The 17,763-nt window shown below is 41.9% G+C and overlaps 1 protein-coding gene across 4 annotated transcripts in view; it reads left to right on the top strand.

Moving 5' to 3' along the window:
• The window catches only part of CCB4 (cofactor assembly of complex C), a 40,717-nt gene extending 25,714 nt beyond the window's left edge, over nucleotides 1-15,003 (top strand). For 3 of the 4 annotated variants that reach the window (XM_087378950.1, XM_087378951.1, XM_087378953.1), the window contains 8 exons: nucleotides 12,629-12,812; nucleotides 12,951-13,123; nucleotides 13,298-13,397; nucleotides 13,609-13,682; nucleotides 13,920-14,101; nucleotides 14,281-14,351; nucleotides 14,489-14,572; nucleotides 14,737-15,003. In XM_087378950.1, coding sequence (XP_087235076.1) covers nucleotides 12,684-12,812; nucleotides 12,951-13,123; nucleotides 13,298-13,397; nucleotides 13,609-13,682; nucleotides 13,920-14,101; nucleotides 14,281-14,351; nucleotides 14,489-14,572; nucleotides 14,737-14,796 — 873 coding nt within the window. In that variant the 5' untranslated portion in view covers nucleotides 12,629-12,683 and the 3' untranslated portion in view covers nucleotides 14,797-15,003. Of the gene's footprint in view, nucleotides 1-12,628; nucleotides 12,813-12,950; nucleotides 13,124-13,297; nucleotides 13,398-13,608; nucleotides 13,709-13,919; nucleotides 14,102-14,280; nucleotides 14,352-14,488; nucleotides 14,573-14,736 lie in introns of all 4 variants that reach the window. The other variant, XM_087378954.1, reaches the window with a different exon arrangement.
• The last annotated feature ends 2,760 nt before the right edge of the window (nucleotides 15,004-17,763 follow it).

Here is a 17,763-nt window from a genome sequence, read left to right as displayed (position 1 = left end):
CTGCATCTCCAGATTTGTTTTCATTGTACCTCCTTACCTTCTTCCAACCTCTTTCGTAGATTTTGGAAAAAGTTTTTGGTCATATAATTTGTCTTGACCAATTTGAATTTGAATGATTTCTTTGACAATTTGAATATATGTTTTTATTTCTTTGTGTTTACCAGCCATTGACAATTTGAATATATGTCTTGACAAATTGATCTCATATAATTTGTCTTGACCAGTCTTATATGCTCATGTACGACTACGAAAAGCCAAGCCAACAGAAACGATGTACAAAAGCATGAGATCCTGTCGGGAACGGATGTCAGCAACCTAGGTATAATGATGTATTTAGTGAGGCACTAGGAAGAGGCATATCTGAAGACAACCTTCTCAGGGTCAAAACTGAAGCGGCCTAGCTTTATTGTCATCTGCATGGCATTGGGGAACGCCTTCAAATTTTAAGCCTGCCCGCACAATGTTCCGTCGGGATCCCCCCTGCTGAACGAGGTAGGCTGTACCAGGGCCTGGGCTAGACAGCCCTTAGATATTGGCTTGGTTAGTGCGTGGACTAGCTGGCCAGGACCAACCCCAACGAGACCAGCCTATTAGGCTGGCTGAGCTAGTTGGTCAGCTACGGGCTGGCCTGCTTTAGCTTGGGCCAATGCTGCTGACCTGGGATGTTCTTTTTTTGCTGCCATCCTATTATGGTCTGCTCCTTACGTTGTGATGCCTAATGGCAGGTGCGTTTCCTTCCCATTTCTCATGGTTCTTCTGTGTCTATTTCTCCCCTATCTGCCTTTTGATCCCCTCTTTCCTGCAGTAGGCGTTGAAAGCCTCTGAGGTAAATTCTCCCCCTTGGTCAGTATGAAAGTCTTCAGCTTCTTACCCAAGTACTTCTCGACCTTTACCTTCCAATCCTTGAACTTAGTGCGAAAGCTTGAGACTTGTTGGCAATGCAATAGATCCAAGTATATCTAGTGAAATCATCAATAAACGTCAGATTATACCCAGCTCTTGAAACTGACATTGTGGACATTTTTCCACATATGTCATAGTGCACTAGCTCAAGTGGAACCTTGGCTCTCTGTTAGCCTCCTTTGGGAATGCTTCCCGATGCTGCTTGCCCTCCATGGAAGCCTAGCACACTTCTAACATGTCTACCATATGTGAAAGTCCATCCACCAATCCAGCTTTCTGCATCTTTGGAAGGGTTCCGCAGACAGGAGCCCAATCCTCTCATGCCATAACTTTGATGACCTGCATCTGACTGTACTACCAAAGCCCAGATCTTGTACAAACCATGCTCCTCCGTTCCTGTTGCCAGAATTTTTGCAAAATGGTCATTATTTGGAATTGTTGCCAGCATCTGTGGGATGAGTTTGAAGCGTTTGTAGCTCTGATTTGACAACTCCTTGATCATGTTCAATGTAAAACCCGTACAAACTTCTACTTTCTCTCAAGACGTCAAATAACTGCAAGACACACACACACTCTCTCTCTCTCTCTCTCCAAACACGCTAGGGCCCAGGACAACTTGTCGGGCTGGACCCCCCGAAGGAATTTTATTACTTGAGAGGAAACTATTACAGAGTTAAGCGTAGAGCTTAGTTCCCAAAAATTCAAAACGTGAAGTATTACATGAGCTCTCAGGCTCTCTTTTTGGGCAACATGCCACTTGTCAACTTTCCTAACTGAAAACTAGATACATGCCACTAAAGGGCAACTTCTGGAGTTTAATTGTAGTTAACCCTCTTGGCGCATGCCAAGTCTCGTTGACCGAAGTCAACACTCTCTTCCGTAGTCAGCTCTGTGGTTCTCTGGTTAACCGCAATTAACCCTCTTGGTAATAAACCAAGTCTCCCTGACGAAATCAGGCTTACTTGACCTGAGTCAAGTATCTTTGACCATTAAAGAAACTCTTTGACCATAATTAACACAAATGGAAACTCTTTAATTATGATCAAATAGATGGTCAACTCTATACTTTGACTTAGGATATTTACAGCTTGGTGACATCCCCTTGGCTTCTATTCAGTTGACCTCAACTAAAAAGCTTCCTTGTAAACATCCAAAAGCTGTGGATGATCAGACAACATGTCTTCATCCATCCACTTAACATCTAATGCCGAATAATTCTTGAATTTTACAAGATACTTGTAAAATTCCTTGCCCTGAGGGCCTTTGCGTACAGTATGATACACAATCTGCTCTGGCTGAAGGACCTCCTCCAGCTCATCCACTTCTGGTAGATCCTCTATTACTGGCTCTATAGGCTCTGACCCTTGGAATTTCTTAAGAAGACTCACGTGAAAAGCATTGTGAATCCTTCAATGCTCTGGCAATGCTAACCTGTATGCAACGTCATTAATCTTTTCTATAACTCTAAAAGGGCCATAGTATCTAGGAGATAACTTTGCCTACACTTTCTGTTTGCCTTTAAACTTGCAGAAGATTTCTCAAACTTCAAAAGTACCCAATCCCCTTCCTTGACATCTAATTGTCTCCTATGCTTATCTGCAGCTCTTTTATGGACGTGGCTGAAAGCTGTCTGGAGGTCTCTCACAAACTGATCAGCTGCAAAAAGATAGGTGGCAGAATCACCTTCCCATAGATGACCTCAAAAGGGGCTTTCCCTGTAGAGCTGTGAACAGTATTATTGTAAGCGAACCCTACCAATGGTAGGTACTTTTCCCTGTTTGAACCTTGGTCACCCACGTAGCATTTCAGCATATCCAATGCTGTAGAATTTGCTACCTCACTTTGACCATCTGTTTGGGGATGGAAGGAAGCAAAAAAAATCAGATTCGTCCCCATATTATCAAATAAAGCTCTCCAAAGTAGACTGGTCATTCTAGGATCTCGATCACTGATAATGGACTTAGGCATACCATGGTGCTTAAAGATCTGTGACATGAAAAGCTTAGCCATATGAGTTGCCTTTATGATTTTGCGAACCGGAATGAAATGAGCTTGCTTGCTAAATCTATCAATGATAGTTCAAATCCCATCATTCCCCGACTTTGATCTTGGCAAATAAAAAATGAAGTCCATTGCAATACTTTCCCACAGTGCCTGAGGCACGGGAAGAGGCATAAGTAGGCCAGGTGCCTTCCGTCTATCATACTTCACTTTCTGACATGTAAGGCATTCAGTAACAAACTGATGTATATCTTTCCGCATCCCTGGCCAAAAGAAGTACCTCTCCAGTGCTTGAGTTGTTGCTGTAAATCCTCTATGCCCAGCATAGGGAGGTGCATGGCATTGTTCCAAAATCTTTTTTCTCATCTCGTGGGTGATGCATAAGCAGTCATCTTTCATTAGATACCCATCTTTCAGGGAATAGTGACTGGTGGACTGTGCCCCTCTTGCATTTTTTGTAAAATCTCACCAAAATCTGCATCATTAGCATATTGCTCCCTCATGTCTTTCAGGTCTTGATGATAAGCAATAGTCACATTGTTGACCTGAGGTCTTCGGGACAAGGCATCTGCCACTCTATTCCTGGAGTATGGACAATCTGAAAATGGTACATTGACAGCATATTTGCCCATTTCATATGCTTCTCGGAGAGCTTTGTTTAAGTCAAAAAGTATCTTAAACTTTGGTGATCTGTTTTACTGTAAAATCTGCATCCAAAAGATAATGCTTCCATGTATGGATGGCATGAATTATAGCTAGCAACTCTTTCTCATAGATTCAGATCTCTCTCTGCATCTCGGAGTCTCCTGCTCTCATAGGCTACTACATGACCATTCTGATGCAATGCGCCCCAACACATGTAGGCCATCTCTTGGTGGTTCTAGTGATGTTTTATAGGCCATGGTATGTGCCTTGTAGGCATAAATATAGGCAGTTGTAGTGTTAGTGCCTTTTAGGCCACATAGGACACTTAGTCCTATGTGACACCTAGGATACTTAGTCCTAGGTCTAGGTACAAGTACCTTGTACTCTTTCTTTTTTACTATCCTAGTTGACATGACGGCAGACTCGTTCGACTCTTTGTACCTTGCTCTCTCTCTCTTTTGCCTATCGATCCTACAGTGGTATCATAGCCACATTTTGACTCATCTCCTACTCGTGGATTTGCACTAGCTCTCCTCAGCCTACCTGCTTCTCCATTCGTATAGTCCGTACGACTGTACGGACGCACGTACACACAGTCTGCACATAGTACGCCCGTCGTACAAGTTGCATCACACTAAGTTCCGTACTGCATTTCGTACCTACGTCGCCGTACAGACGTACACTCTGCTTCATATTGAGCTCTGCACAGTTGTACCTGCGTCGCCATACAGCCACGTGTGAAGATCTGCCGTACAAAGTTGGAGACTACTTGTGATTCCGTACACCAGGCTTTCATACAGCAGAAGTACTGCGCCGTACATCTTTCGTACAGTTGTACGGAAGGTCTCGTACATGCTCCATACAGCTTCCGTACAGTCGTACACGCTGATTCGTACAGTCACGTACCTGCTCTGTCCGTACAGCTCGTACCTTACAGCACATTCTCAAAGTTTGGGGCTTTTGAGGGCTTTTTCTGTCCTTACCTTCCTTTCACTGTTTGAAGTCTTATCATGCTATTTCAACAGTTTGGAAAGCCTACCTCTTGAGGTCTATACATTGGGACAATTGCACTTTTGCAGTCACCTTATGGACAACAAGTCCTAATTTTGTAGTTGCAAGCCTTGAGGCTACCTTTTGGGATTTGGTCTACAATTTCTTGTTTGATTGCAATACATTGGGTCAGATTGGAGGACATTGAATCACTTTTGCAGGACATTGAGTCTTTTTTGCAGGACATTGAGTCATATTTTTATACATTGGGTCACATTTGCAAAAATCTCAGCAAAATTTGGGGATCTTCTGCATTTGCCCTCTTTTTGGCCTATTTGCCCTCATTAAATTTGGGGCTTTTGCCAGATTTGCTGTTTTTGCAGTGAACATTGCTTGCCACAGTCACATTTGGGTCAGATCTGCATTTGCCCTTTGTTTTGGGTTGGAAATTTGCAGATATTTGCTGTCATTTTTGGACAGCCAGCTTTTTGCAGTGATAGCCTTGAGGCTTTTGGGTTTTCAGGTCTCTTTCAGGGTATCACATTTACTATGGCTGGGAACAATCAAGATCTATTTGGCGTTCTTCGTGAAGATGATAAGTTGGATGGCACCAACTATCCAATGTGGTCTTATCTCATGAAACATATTCTTGTTGCAAAGCATTTGTGGAATATTGTTTCTGGGGTTGATCTGAGGCCAGCCAATGCTATAGTGGTTGCCTCTACTGCTAGTCCCTCTGCAGGGGGTACTCCTCCTGATGCCTCATCTTCTAGCACTTCTGCTACTACTCTTCCAACTCAGGAACAGTCAAGACGGGATGCAAGAGATGCAAATGCACATTCATGTATTGCTTTATGATGCAAGAGAATCATTATTCCACACATCCGGTCTTGCAGGACAGCAAAGGACGCTTGGGATAAATTGGCTTCTCTCTATCAAATTCGCAATGAGGCACGTGTTGCATATTTGAGAAGGCAATTACAAGAAGTCAGCATGAATGAAGGTGACTCTATGGATGCATACCTGACAAAGGTCAAGGACCTCATGGAACAACTTGCCAACATTGATGAGGTGGTGCCAAATTCACAGCTTGTCAGTACCACATTGAATGGACTGCCATATACATATCAAGGGTTTGCTACAACCCTTTGATTAGTGGCCATGGGTAATCCAGACCACTATTCTTTTGATCAGCTAGTTACTTTGCTTTTGCAGGAAGAGCAAAGTAGAGCTAATAGACAAGCCATTATTCCTGATCATGCATTTGCTTCACAGCAGACAGGAAGAGGCAAGGCTTCCAAGCCTATGGGCAAGCCAAAATCTGCGCATAGCAGCTGCAATTCCTCCCATGCATCTAAAAATACAGCAGATAAGTCAAAGAAGAAAAGATGCAACTATTGTCGCAAGCTTGGACATGACATTTCAGAATGCAGGAAGCGCATTGCTTTGAAGAAAAAGAAAGCAGGATTGACAGTTAATGCCTCTCATGCTATTGAATCCAATGAGGTAGAAGATGCTTCACATGCACATGCTCTTCAGGATGATTGGGCATGGGCTGTCCATTGCTCATTTGATCCCTCCAAAGCTGATGCATTCTTTACGGCTAATGATGCTCAGTCCTGGTACTTTGATAGTGGTGCTTCCAAGCATGTCACATCTTGCAGACAGTTGTTTCATTCTTTAGCTGATGCACCTCGAGGGGGGATTGTCACATGTGCTAATAATGCTTCATATGCTGTCAAAGGTATTGGAGATGTGTAGCTCACATCCATTTCAAGCCATCCTGTCACTCTGACAAATGTTCTTTTTGTGCCTGGAATTGAAGTCAACTTGATTTCAATTTCAGCAATTGCCACTCAGGTTTCAGAGTTATTTTTGATGGCTACAGATGCCTAGTTTATGATCTTCGTGATGACAATGTCATAGTTCTCACTGGCACTTTGCAAAAGGGACTTTATCACCTTGATCACCACTCAGCTGCACTTTCTATTGAAGCATTTGCTATTTCAGATTCACAACTTGCTGAAACTCATCTTTGGAATGAGAGAAGGGGCCATCTCAATTATAGAGCTCTTGCAAAGCTACATTCACAGCAAATGGCAAATGATGTACCTCAAACTCACACAGTTTCCAAACATGTGTGTGAGGGTTGTCTTTTGGGTAAGATGCATCGATTTCTTTTTCAAAAGAATTGTCCAAAACTCTCACAAAGAAAATTGTAGCTAGTGCACAGTGATGTCTGTGGCCCAATGAGGACAAATGCCATTGGGGGGTACAAGTATTTCATGACTCTCATTGATGATTTCACAAGATATTGCTGGATATATCATTTAAAAGCCAAATCTGAAGTTTTCTCATACTTTCAGAGGTGGCTGAATATGGTTGAGAATGAATCAGGATGCAAGCTTGTCACTCTCAACCCAGATAGTGGGGGAGAGTATATGTCAAAGGAGTTTGATGCATTTCTGTCTTCACAGGGCATTATTCACTCATGTACTCTCCCCCCCTTACACTCCTCAGCAGAATCCTGTGTTTGAAAGGAAAAACAGGTCCACAATGGAGATGGCCAGATGCATGCTTAAGGCCAATTCTTTGCCCAATAAATTTTTGCTTGATGCAGTGATGTGTGCCTCTCTGCTGAATAGATCACCTACACAGGCATTGAAGACTATTACACCTTATGAAGCATGGAAAGGCAGGAAGCCTTCACTTTCACACATGAGAGTTTTTGGGTCTCTTGCATATGTTCATGTACCATCTCAGCTGAGACATAAGCTTGATGACAAGGCAATCAAATGCATATTTATTGGTTACAGCCAGGAGAGCAGAGGGTATCGGTTATAGCAACCAAACACTGGGAAGATTATTGTCAATAGAGATGTAATCTTTGCTGAACATTCAGCTTCTCCTCTTGTGGATTGCAAAGCTAAGCCAGATGTTGACATGTTTGATGCCTTTGAATCTTGGTTACCTCTGCCATCCTCAGAAGAGAACTTTGACCAGCAACATGAGCCTCCTGCCGGCCCTCCACCAAGCAATAATCAGCCACTACCTCATGCTGATTTGCAGGTTTCTCTTCCGGGACAAAATGATCCCACTATTCATGATGCAGTCATTGAAGAAAGAGCTGTCAATAGACAGCAAAGGCAAGTTCCTAGGTGGCTTCTTGATACATTGAGGGACAGCAAACAAGATCAGGCTTTTGCTGCCCGGACAAGATCAAGGAATAGACAGCTTGGTCACTTTGTTGAGTTTGCACTCCTTGCTACAGCTTGCAATGAAGAGCCTCTGTGCCATAAAGATGCTTTTGACAGCAAAGAGTGGATGGATGCAATGAGACTTGAGCTACATTCCATTGCTAAAAATGACACATGGGAATTAGTAGATCTCCCTCCCAGCAAGCATGCCATTGGAACCCGGTGGGTCTACAAAATAAAAAAGGAAATATGATGGCAGCATAGATCGATACAAAGCCCGTCTTGTTGCAAAAGGGTATGCCCAACAAGGCATTGACTTTGAGGAGACATTTGCTTCCACATCCAGGATTACTACCATTAGATGTGTCATTGCCATTGCAACCCATCATCATTGGCAAGTGCACCAACTTGACATCAAGACTGCTTTTCTTCATGGGGATCTGCAGGAAGAAGTATATGTCACACAACCACCTGGCTTTGAGGTTGTTAATTCTGAAAATAAGGTATGCCGGCTTAGAAAAGCCCTTTATGGTTTGAAGCAGGCACCCAAGGCATGGTATGCCAAAATTCATGCACACTTACTATCCCTTGGTTTTCATAATAGTCCCACAGAACCCACTCTTTATGTCTGCGGGAGTGGATCTGATTTTTTAGTGCTGATTTTATATGTGGATGATATGCTCATCACGGGCCCAAATACTCAGCAAATTGCAGCTTTCAAGGCTAATTTGCAGCAGATTTTTGACATGTCAGACATGGGACAGCTCCATTTTTATTTGGGCATTCAGTTTGCTCATGTTGAGGGGGGTATCATGATGTCTCAGTCCAAGTATATTGGACAGCTCCTTGATCGTTTTCAGTTTGAGGATTGCAAGCCAATCTCTACTCGAGTGGACCCTGGCTTCAAATTCTCAGCTCATGATGGGAGCCCACCTTGTGATATCACTCTTTATCAATAGGCTGTTGGATGCCTTATTTATCTATGTCACACCAGACCTAACTTACAGTATGCAGTATCTTAGCTCAGCAGATTCATGCACATGCCCAGTTCACAGCATTGGCAGGCACTGAAGAGAGTCTTCAGATATCTTAGAGGCACTCAGGATTTAGCCCTCTTTAATGGTGATCAGGGTTCACTTACCATGCATGCTTACACGGATAGTGACTGGGCAGGATGTTCCGACACCAGAGTGTCACATACCGGCAATTGTTTTTTGCTTGGCAATTCATGTATCTCTTGGCTCAGCAAGAAGCAACCAACAATTGCCACATCTAGCTGTGAGGTTGAGTACAGGATAGTTTTCACCACTACAGTAGAGTGTGTTTGGCCTCGACAGTTACTTACAGATCTTGGTATTCGCCAGACATCCTCCACTATTGTCTACACTGACAGCCAGAGTGCTTTGGCCATTGCGCGTAACCCAGTGTTTCATGCGCGTACCAAGCATATTGAAGTTCACTATCATTATGTTTGGGAGTGGTTGTCAGCAGGAGTCATAGAGTTGTCCTATCTTCCCATAGAGGACAACATAGCAGATATGTTTACAAAGGCACTTCCTCGTCCCAAGCTGGAAGTCTTCCGACAGGCTTTACACTTGGTTCCCTTTGTGACATGATCTGACTCCCTTGTACATTCATAGGTGGCTAATTCCTTTTGGATGAAGATGTGCCACCATGACCAGAAAATACCAGGTATTCTGAGACGTTTCCAGAGTACTTCAGCCCATCCCATGGAGGGGGGTTTGTAGGCCATCTCCTAGTGGTTCTAGTGATGCCCTATAGGCCATGGTATGTGCCTTGTAGGAATAAATATAGGCACTTGTAGTGTTAGTGCCTTTTAGGCCACATAGGACACTTAGTCCTATGTGACACCTAGCACACTTAGTCCTAGGTCTAGGTACAAGTACCTTGTACTCTTTCTTTTTTACTATCCTAGTTGACGTGACGGTAGACTCGTGCGACTCTTTGTACCTTGCTCTCTCTCTCTCTTTTGCCTATCGATCCTACAACACATTCCCCACAAGCATCACAATCCACATCAAATGGCTGATACAAATCTGGAACTATCAAGATTGGCTCTGTGGTCGGCCTCTCTTTGAGTGTGGTGAATGCTGTCTTTTGTGGAATTCCCCATCTAAAAGCTGCATTTTTCTTAGTAAGATCGTGGAGTGGAGCGGCTATATCCGCAAAATGCCTGATAAATCTTCTGTAGTAAGAACACATGCCTAGGAAACTACGAACTTCATGCATAGTTTTCAGCTCTGGCCATTCCTAAATGGCTCGGGGATCCATACGTATCCTATCTTTGGATATTATATGCCCCAAGTTTCAGGAAGAATTCACTTTTCTTGCTGTTTGCGTAGAGTTGATGATTTCTCAGCTCTTGAAACACTGTAGCAAGATGTTCCTTGTGCTCTTCTTCGGACTTAGAAAAGACAATTATGTCATCGAAGAAGGTACTAACTAGTGAACTGTTAGAAATGACCCAAGAGGGGGGTACGCACAGTAGAAGACTGATAGAATAGCCCAGGAGCTCACACAATGTGCGTGTGGGGTGTGGAATCACAAACTTCTTAACTTAATGTGCATAGATGTGCAAGCCAGTAAATAGACAATGCTCAGAGACAAATATAGAAGCAACTCTTTATATTTCCGTTCGTCCACAAAGTAGGACAGGATACAATACCAAAAGGTTCTCCTACTAGATGTCAAGCACTTCTAGATCTCTGAGCCCGCGTGCTCCACCTTGAGATATGTAGAGTCTCTATCTAGATCCCTTCCACCTTGCTGTCCGGAAGCCAGCCTAGGTGGGCAGCCCTTTCTCAGCTTTGTCTGCAGGCTATGATGTACCTCCTTCACCTCCAGAAGATAGGCCCAAGGAGGTCTTACTACTTCTCCAATCTGCTGACTCTTGGCTGCTCTAGGTGATAAGTTATGAGGGCACAAAGGCCCTCCTTATATATCCAGAACCAACCAACCAGCCAGCCCTAATTGACCACGTCAGCCCAAAGCATGCATATGCCACGTCAATTATGTGCCACATGTCTGCTGACCTGCCACATCACTTAGGTGCCACATGTAGATGCCACATCATCACTGTGTACCCTGCAATCCATTAGCGCCGTGACGCCCTCGAAGCATCCCGTTAGCCGCCTAATGTATCGAGCAATGTAAAACCCGTACAAACTTCTACTCTCTCTCTCAAGACATCAAATTACTGCAAGACACTCTCTCTTGCTCTCTCTCTCTCTCTGTGCAAACACGCTAGGGCTAGGACAACTTGTTGGGCTAGACCCCCCGAAGGAATTTTATTACTGGAGAGGAAACTGTTACAGAGTTCAGCGTAGAGCTTAGTTCCCAAAAATTCAAAACGTGAAGTATTACATGAGCTCTGAGGCTCTCTTTTTGGGCAACTTGCCACTTGTCAACTTTCCTAACTGAAAAACTGCAATAAATAACTAAAGCGCACAAACATGGCACCCATTAATGGTTAGCACTTTTGCATGCAAATAATCTCTAGACTATTTCTAGTCACTGTGGGCGTCCCCATTGAACACATGTGTGCACATAACAAATATATATATATATATATATATATATATATTCTGTGGTTGATCGGAGTCAACGCTCTTGATCATAATTAAGGGGGCTTCGACCAACGGTCGAAGTGCCTTAATTATGGCCAAGTCTCTCCAACCGAAGTTGGCACAACTCGGTTAACTGTAGTTAACCCTCTTGGCGCATGCCAAGTTTCATTGACCGAAGTCAACAGTCTCTGACCGTAGTCTGCTCTATGGTTCTCTGGTTAACCGCAGTTAATCCTTTTGGTAATAAACCAAGTCTCCCTGACCAAAATCAGGCTTACTTGACCTGAGTCAAGTATCTTTGACCATTAAAGGAACTCTTTGACCATAATTAACACAAATGGAAAACTCTTAAATTATGATCAAATAGGACAACTCAATACTTTGACTTAGGATATTTACAGCTTGGTGACATTCAATCTCCATCAAATCTCACGAACTTGATAGAATGAGCAAACCCAACATCTCCATTGATTCCGTGAGGAACCTATACACCTTGTATTTTCTCTAGCCACCACTATTTTCTACCTTGCGACCTCTCCCATCATCGAACTCAGCCTTTATCCTCTTGGTAATCTGGCTGACAGACAATAGATTCTCGCATAATTTTGAAACATAAAGCACATTGGTAAGTACCTTCTCTTCACATGTATCTGTAGTGAAAGGAGTGCTCCGGAATCCTTCTATAGAGCACTTCTTGTTGTCCCCTATAGTCTCATGTGACTTTGATATGCAAGTTGTAGTTCTTTGAACCAACTATTGTTGTTTGACATGGATGTCCACATACCAGCCACTCACTCGTGTATGAGCTGAGTAGTGCTCAATGACTAGAAAGAGCTCTTCTTTCATCATGTTAAAGTAAAACATTTCCTGACACGATTCCTCTTTTCTTTGTTGTCTCCATTGTCATCTGACTTGCCGTGTCATTGGATCACTGAAGTTCTTCTCCCGAGTCTCTTCTTGCAGTGGGAGAGGCACTAGCTCTTCAAACATGATTGGTGCCGACCATTGGCCTGCAATCATGGAATTGACAAAACTATTGTTCCTTGGGAGCATACCAAGCAAGAGCATGGCCATTTGAGCTGGATCTATTGTTTGACCTACAACAGAGAGTTTATCTCTAGGTAATGTTTGAAAGAGGGACTAGGCAACCCCCTCTCCAAACTTTAAGCATACATTTTAACACCAAATGTTGTGGCTGCTTGAGGAATAGTTTATATCAATTTCATTTTGGCAGATCTTTTTCTCTTGCTTGCATGTCATTAGAAAAGCTGCAGTCAGCAATTATCATTTTGTGTCTTTTTGTAGGTTTCCTAAAGCAAATAGAATAGACATACATCTGTCTTGAGATTCGTTGATACAAATGGCAACTTCAATGTGCATCCTTTCAAGCTTCTTGGTTCTCTTTAAGAGTACTCGACGATCCTCACTGCAAATTTACCCCAAGAGGAAGCAACACATTGTATCGGTTGCTCATGTCGAATCTAAGTTGGTAAGCAACCTTCAAGCTACTACTGGGCATCTTATTTTACACATTTCCTTGATTCATGATTTTTTTTGTTAATTATCTGGGTTCGGACTCTTGAGTGATTGGCCTACCTTGTGATTTTATATCAATGACAACCATCAGCTCAACAAAAAGCATGGGTTGTCCGGTCAAGATGGAAATAGTCTCAACAAATGGATCAAGGAAAATGATGAAAAGGTCAGGGTTGCTCCTCTCCTTCTTGGAGGCAGTTCTTTTTTGGTTGTGCTTCTCAATCGAACTCTATCAGGCATTGCACCAGTGGCAGATGCAAGCAGGTATGCATGTTGTGTTTACCTCTTTCTTGATTGGAAGGTTTGTGAGTGCCATGATTCTTAAAAAGCTTACCATGCCATACTGTTTCGTTCCTCCTAGTATGAACAGGAGACCAATGAGCATTCTTTACATTGAATTAAAATGTCTGAGACATATCTATTGATAATACTTTGTAGTGCACAGTCAAGAGCGGATGTTTTGGCTCTCGCATTGGCAGCTACAGTTGTGTTCACCGGATTATTTTGGATTTCTATCAAGCCTAAAGAGCTCACCTTTGTCAGTATCGTTGTGTTTATAAGTATATGATGAAGTTTGGAATTTGCACTTCTCTTTTGCTTCCGTACTTTCTAAAGAATGAGATTCTAATTAAATGTGTTAGCCAAAGGATTGAAATAGAAAGTCCCAGATTTTTCCAGCATCAAAGACCAAATGGCTTGAGAATGCAGTCAGTGTAAATGCTTGCTTTTACTTACATACGATTGATCAGGTACAATTGAGTGGAGTTGAGTGTCTGAGATTGGACAAGGCTTTATCTTCCAAGACCACAGCTGAAGTTCTGTGGTATGTTGCTGTTGTATTCCATTTATGTAAGATCAGTGACCCTACCACGTAAAGCTTCTCTAAGCCAGGATTGTACATGTATCAACTCTTGAAGGGCGAAGCTAATATCAGATGCCAGAGCTTAGCAGAAGTTTAAGACCATTGCAATTGTGTATGGGTTGGCTGTTAACTAAAGATCGCTGTACCAGGTTTAGAACCAGACTATTCTAATCAGGTTCTTCTCTATCGGTGAGGCAGGGCATGGGAGGCATTAAAAGAGGCAACATGCTGCCAAGCCCTTGTGGTTGTTTACCAAGGCCGTTGTGTCCTTCATGCAGGCATAGCTGCAGAATATGAAGAGAGTGGTCAAGCTGTAACTGTGGATGTTTCAAGATTTGTGAAGGGTTCTTTATGTCAATCTGTTTGGGCTTCTGGAAAACGTAAAAGCTCTATGCTGTTTCAACTATGTTGCTAACGGATTATTCTACAAGTATAATTTTCTCAATAGGTGAAGTAGCAACTTTGATGCTTGCATGTAAGGATTCTTTGGAAAGCTTTGTCTTTGTGTCTATTGTTTTGAATGATCCAGGCATTTTCGGATCTTTTGAAATCTGTACAGAAAACTACTTGGCAAACCTTTCTTTGTACCCAGGGCGCTTTGAGCTGGACTTCTTTCCACTCAACACGCAGGTTAGTAAGTACAGTGGTAACTGGGCTCTGCATCTGAACAGGCGCTCTCATTTTGATCATCAAATGGATGGTGTTCGGCTAGCTATCCATTGGTAATCTAAATGCACTGTCAAATGTATCTCAAAATATTGGTACAGGCAGCAATACTTCAGCCTCTTGGAAATGAGGGTATCATGGCTATGGCAGGTGACACAGTGCGAGGTTTTGGGCCAATAGATCAGGTTCGGAAGCCTTATTATTTGAATTGCAGTCAAAATTATATTAATAGTCCTGTATCTTCTGATTCCGTGGATCAAGCAATAATTTCTAAATACATCGAAGCATTTTTGTGAATGGATGCTCTGATACCAGTGCTCATTGTTACTCGCTTTTTCTGTATGTGAAGGCATGGATTTCATCAATTGGAGAGAAGTTGGACAGTACACTAGGGCAAGAAATGCAGTAGCATAAATCAAAAAGCTTCATTACCGTTCATTGTCTACATGGAATATTGCGCATTCATTCTTGAACATGAGCTGATGGCCATCGATGTCATTTACTAGTAGCCATGACCTAGGAAGATCCAAGTAGAAGCTGTATATGTAATTGTAATGTGAATCAGATCTCCTCATGCAAATGCGGTAAATAATCACACAAGCCTTGGTAATTGATTGTGGAGGCAATTTCTAAAGCCTATTTTCTTGTACATGTCCAGTTGATGCATTTCTTATATGGACTTTGTCAGTAGTTAAATGTCAAATGTGTAATTCAAACACGAGATTACTTGCTAAGCATACTCACTGGTTTCAAGCAGTAAACAGCCTTTGCATGTCTGAATAGCAAATAGCCTAGATGATCCACAATAAAGAAATCTCTGCATCCCTTTTTTTATGCCTATGCATTGCTCTTGAGAGTTTAAGAAAAGGAAAATCTTACACCTAGCCTATAAAACATTTTCAATTTGAATTCTCTCATGTATGTAAGGAGAATGGTGCTATGTTTCATTTGAACAAATATGGAGAGAGGAGAGGAGAAGCATGGAGATGAGAAGAGAGAGCACATCTAGAGAGCGCACCACAAATCACTAACTGTACACTAGATTTAGTTAAAACTATAAAATATATACAAACCCTTTTAGGGTTAGGGATAGGGTTAGGGTTAGGGTTAGGGCTTTTAACCCTTTCCTTTATAGCACTCTATTGGGTTAGTGCTATGCACGTATTGAACATATGATGTTGAGATGGTTCTTCAACACCTTCCCTCAAGATCAACATCATGAAGTAGGCCTTCTTTCAAGATGATCATTCTTAGGAATCGAAGAAGAAATGGGAATGTCCTTTCTCTGCGTCAAACCAAGAGCTTGTCGGTGCTTCTCGAAAAGCTCTTTGTCAAATGGTTTGATAAAGATGTTTGCAACATTCTATTTGCTATCACAACGTTGTAGTGTGATGTCACCAAGTAACTCTAATCCCGTTAGAGTTAGGGTTAGGATTTCTAACCCTTTCTTTTATAGCACTCTATTGGGTTAGCGCTATGTAAATATTGAACATATGATGTTGAGATGGTTTCTTAACACCTTCTCTCAAGATCAACATCATGAAGTAGTCCTTCCCTCAAGATGATCCCGAATCGATGAAGGAATGGGAATGTTTTTTCTCTGCGTTAAACCAAGAGCTTGTAAAAACGTCAGGTGGTTTGGTAAAGATGTTTGCAACATTCTCTTTGCTACCACAATGTTGTAGTGTGATGTCACTAAGTAACTCTCTTTCTTTGATAAAGTGCTCTCTGAAATCAATGTGTTTGGTCCTGGAGTGATATATTGGATTCTTTGCCAATGCTTGAGCCGATTGATTATCACAATATATTGTTATTGGCTTTGATTCATTAAATTAATCTGTTTCTGACACAAGTCTTTTGAGCCATATAGCCTCACATGCACTTGTAGTAAGTGTCCTATATTTTGCTTCAGATAAAAACAAAGAAATAGTTGGTTGTTTGTTTGACAACCATGATATAGCACCTTGACCAAGAAAAAATGCATCTCCCTATGTGGATCTCCTAGTCTCATCATCTTTTGCAGTCATTGTCACAGTATCCATGCAACCTTGGATGATTTTCTCTGTATTTAATTTTGAATTATCTTGTACCTCTGATGTATCTTAACACTCTTTTGGTTGCATTTTAGTAAGACTATTTTAGATTTGCGATAAACTGTGTTGGTGAACTTACGCATAATGAATATCTGGCCTTATGATGATCAGATATATAAAAGATCCGATGAGTTGTCGATAATACTTGTCATTGATTGTAGGCTTTTTTGTATCTTTATCTTTATTCCATGAGAGTGGTTGCAATCTTGTAATCTGTCATATGAAACTTTTTCAAAGATTGTCAACATATCTTAGTTAGCTCATAAAGGTGTTGTCTAAGTCTCTTCATAACTCAATTCGAAGATAATAGTGCATAAGTTCAAGATCGTTCATGTAGAACTCTGCAGATTAGTCTTGTTTCGATGTCTTGATGAAGCTATCATTACTTTTGGTCACAATCAGATCATCTACGTATAAAAGTGTAATAGTGATGTCCTCCCCTTGAACTTTGTAGTAGAGAGTATGATCTGCATTGGACTCAATGTATTTAGCAAAATATTGGTCGATTTCTGCTATACCACTATCTTGACAAAGGCGAGTTTGTTAGAGAAGTCGGTTGTTGTGGAGTATAGTTGTGCAGGCAGCTATGAGCTGCTATGAATCGTTGATTTGTAGGTTGTCTCTATGTGTTAAGGTTGCAGCTCAGGTCGTCGAGTTGATGGTCACCTTACTTTAGTTGATGGAGTTAACATTGTCGTGAACGCATCTCATAGGAGTTTAGAGCTGGTGCTCTCGTTCGTGTGTTGAGATCTTCTGTAGAGCAATCGGTACTATGAAGATAGGGCTTTAGGTTGGGACATGGCAAAGACGTGGAAAACTCTTTGAATCCTGTTTGTATAATATAATATCTTTTATATAAATATAACAAATCCTCTTTTTGCTCAAAAAAATAGTAAACTCGTCACACAAATTACCTAGAAGAAGAGAAGTTGGAATCTGGAACCCAGAACAAGCAATCTAGAGCTTAAAAAAAGTGAGCATGCAACCTAGAACCTGGGATGAGTCAACGACACTCGAAACTTGAAATAGATGAACTTGAAAATCGAAATCCATTTTAGAGGTGAACTTGGAACCCAAAAAAGAGAACCTGAAACTCAAAAAAAGTGAAAGCTAGAAACAGGAATGGAGAACTTGGAGCATGTGAACTTGGAACCCGAACAAGCGAACCTGGAGCCAGTAAACTCGGAATCTTGTTTGCGAAACCCTGAAACTAAACTCAAAACCTTGAGCACAAAGCACAAAACATGGAGCTTAAAAACTAGAACACGAAATCCAAACCCCGA

Source organism: Dipteris shenzhenensis, chromosome 9 (assembly GCF_047967505.1).
Source record: "Dipteris shenzhenensis isolate YYH24624 ecotype China chromosome 9, Dip_SZ_1.0, whole genome shotgun sequence".
NCBI classification, from domain to species: Eukaryota; Viridiplantae; Streptophyta; class Polypodiopsida; order Gleicheniales; family Dipteridaceae; genus Dipteris; species Dipteris shenzhenensis.
Note: the sequence above shows the minus strand (reverse complement) of the source record. Positions and strands in the feature narration are given on the sequence as shown.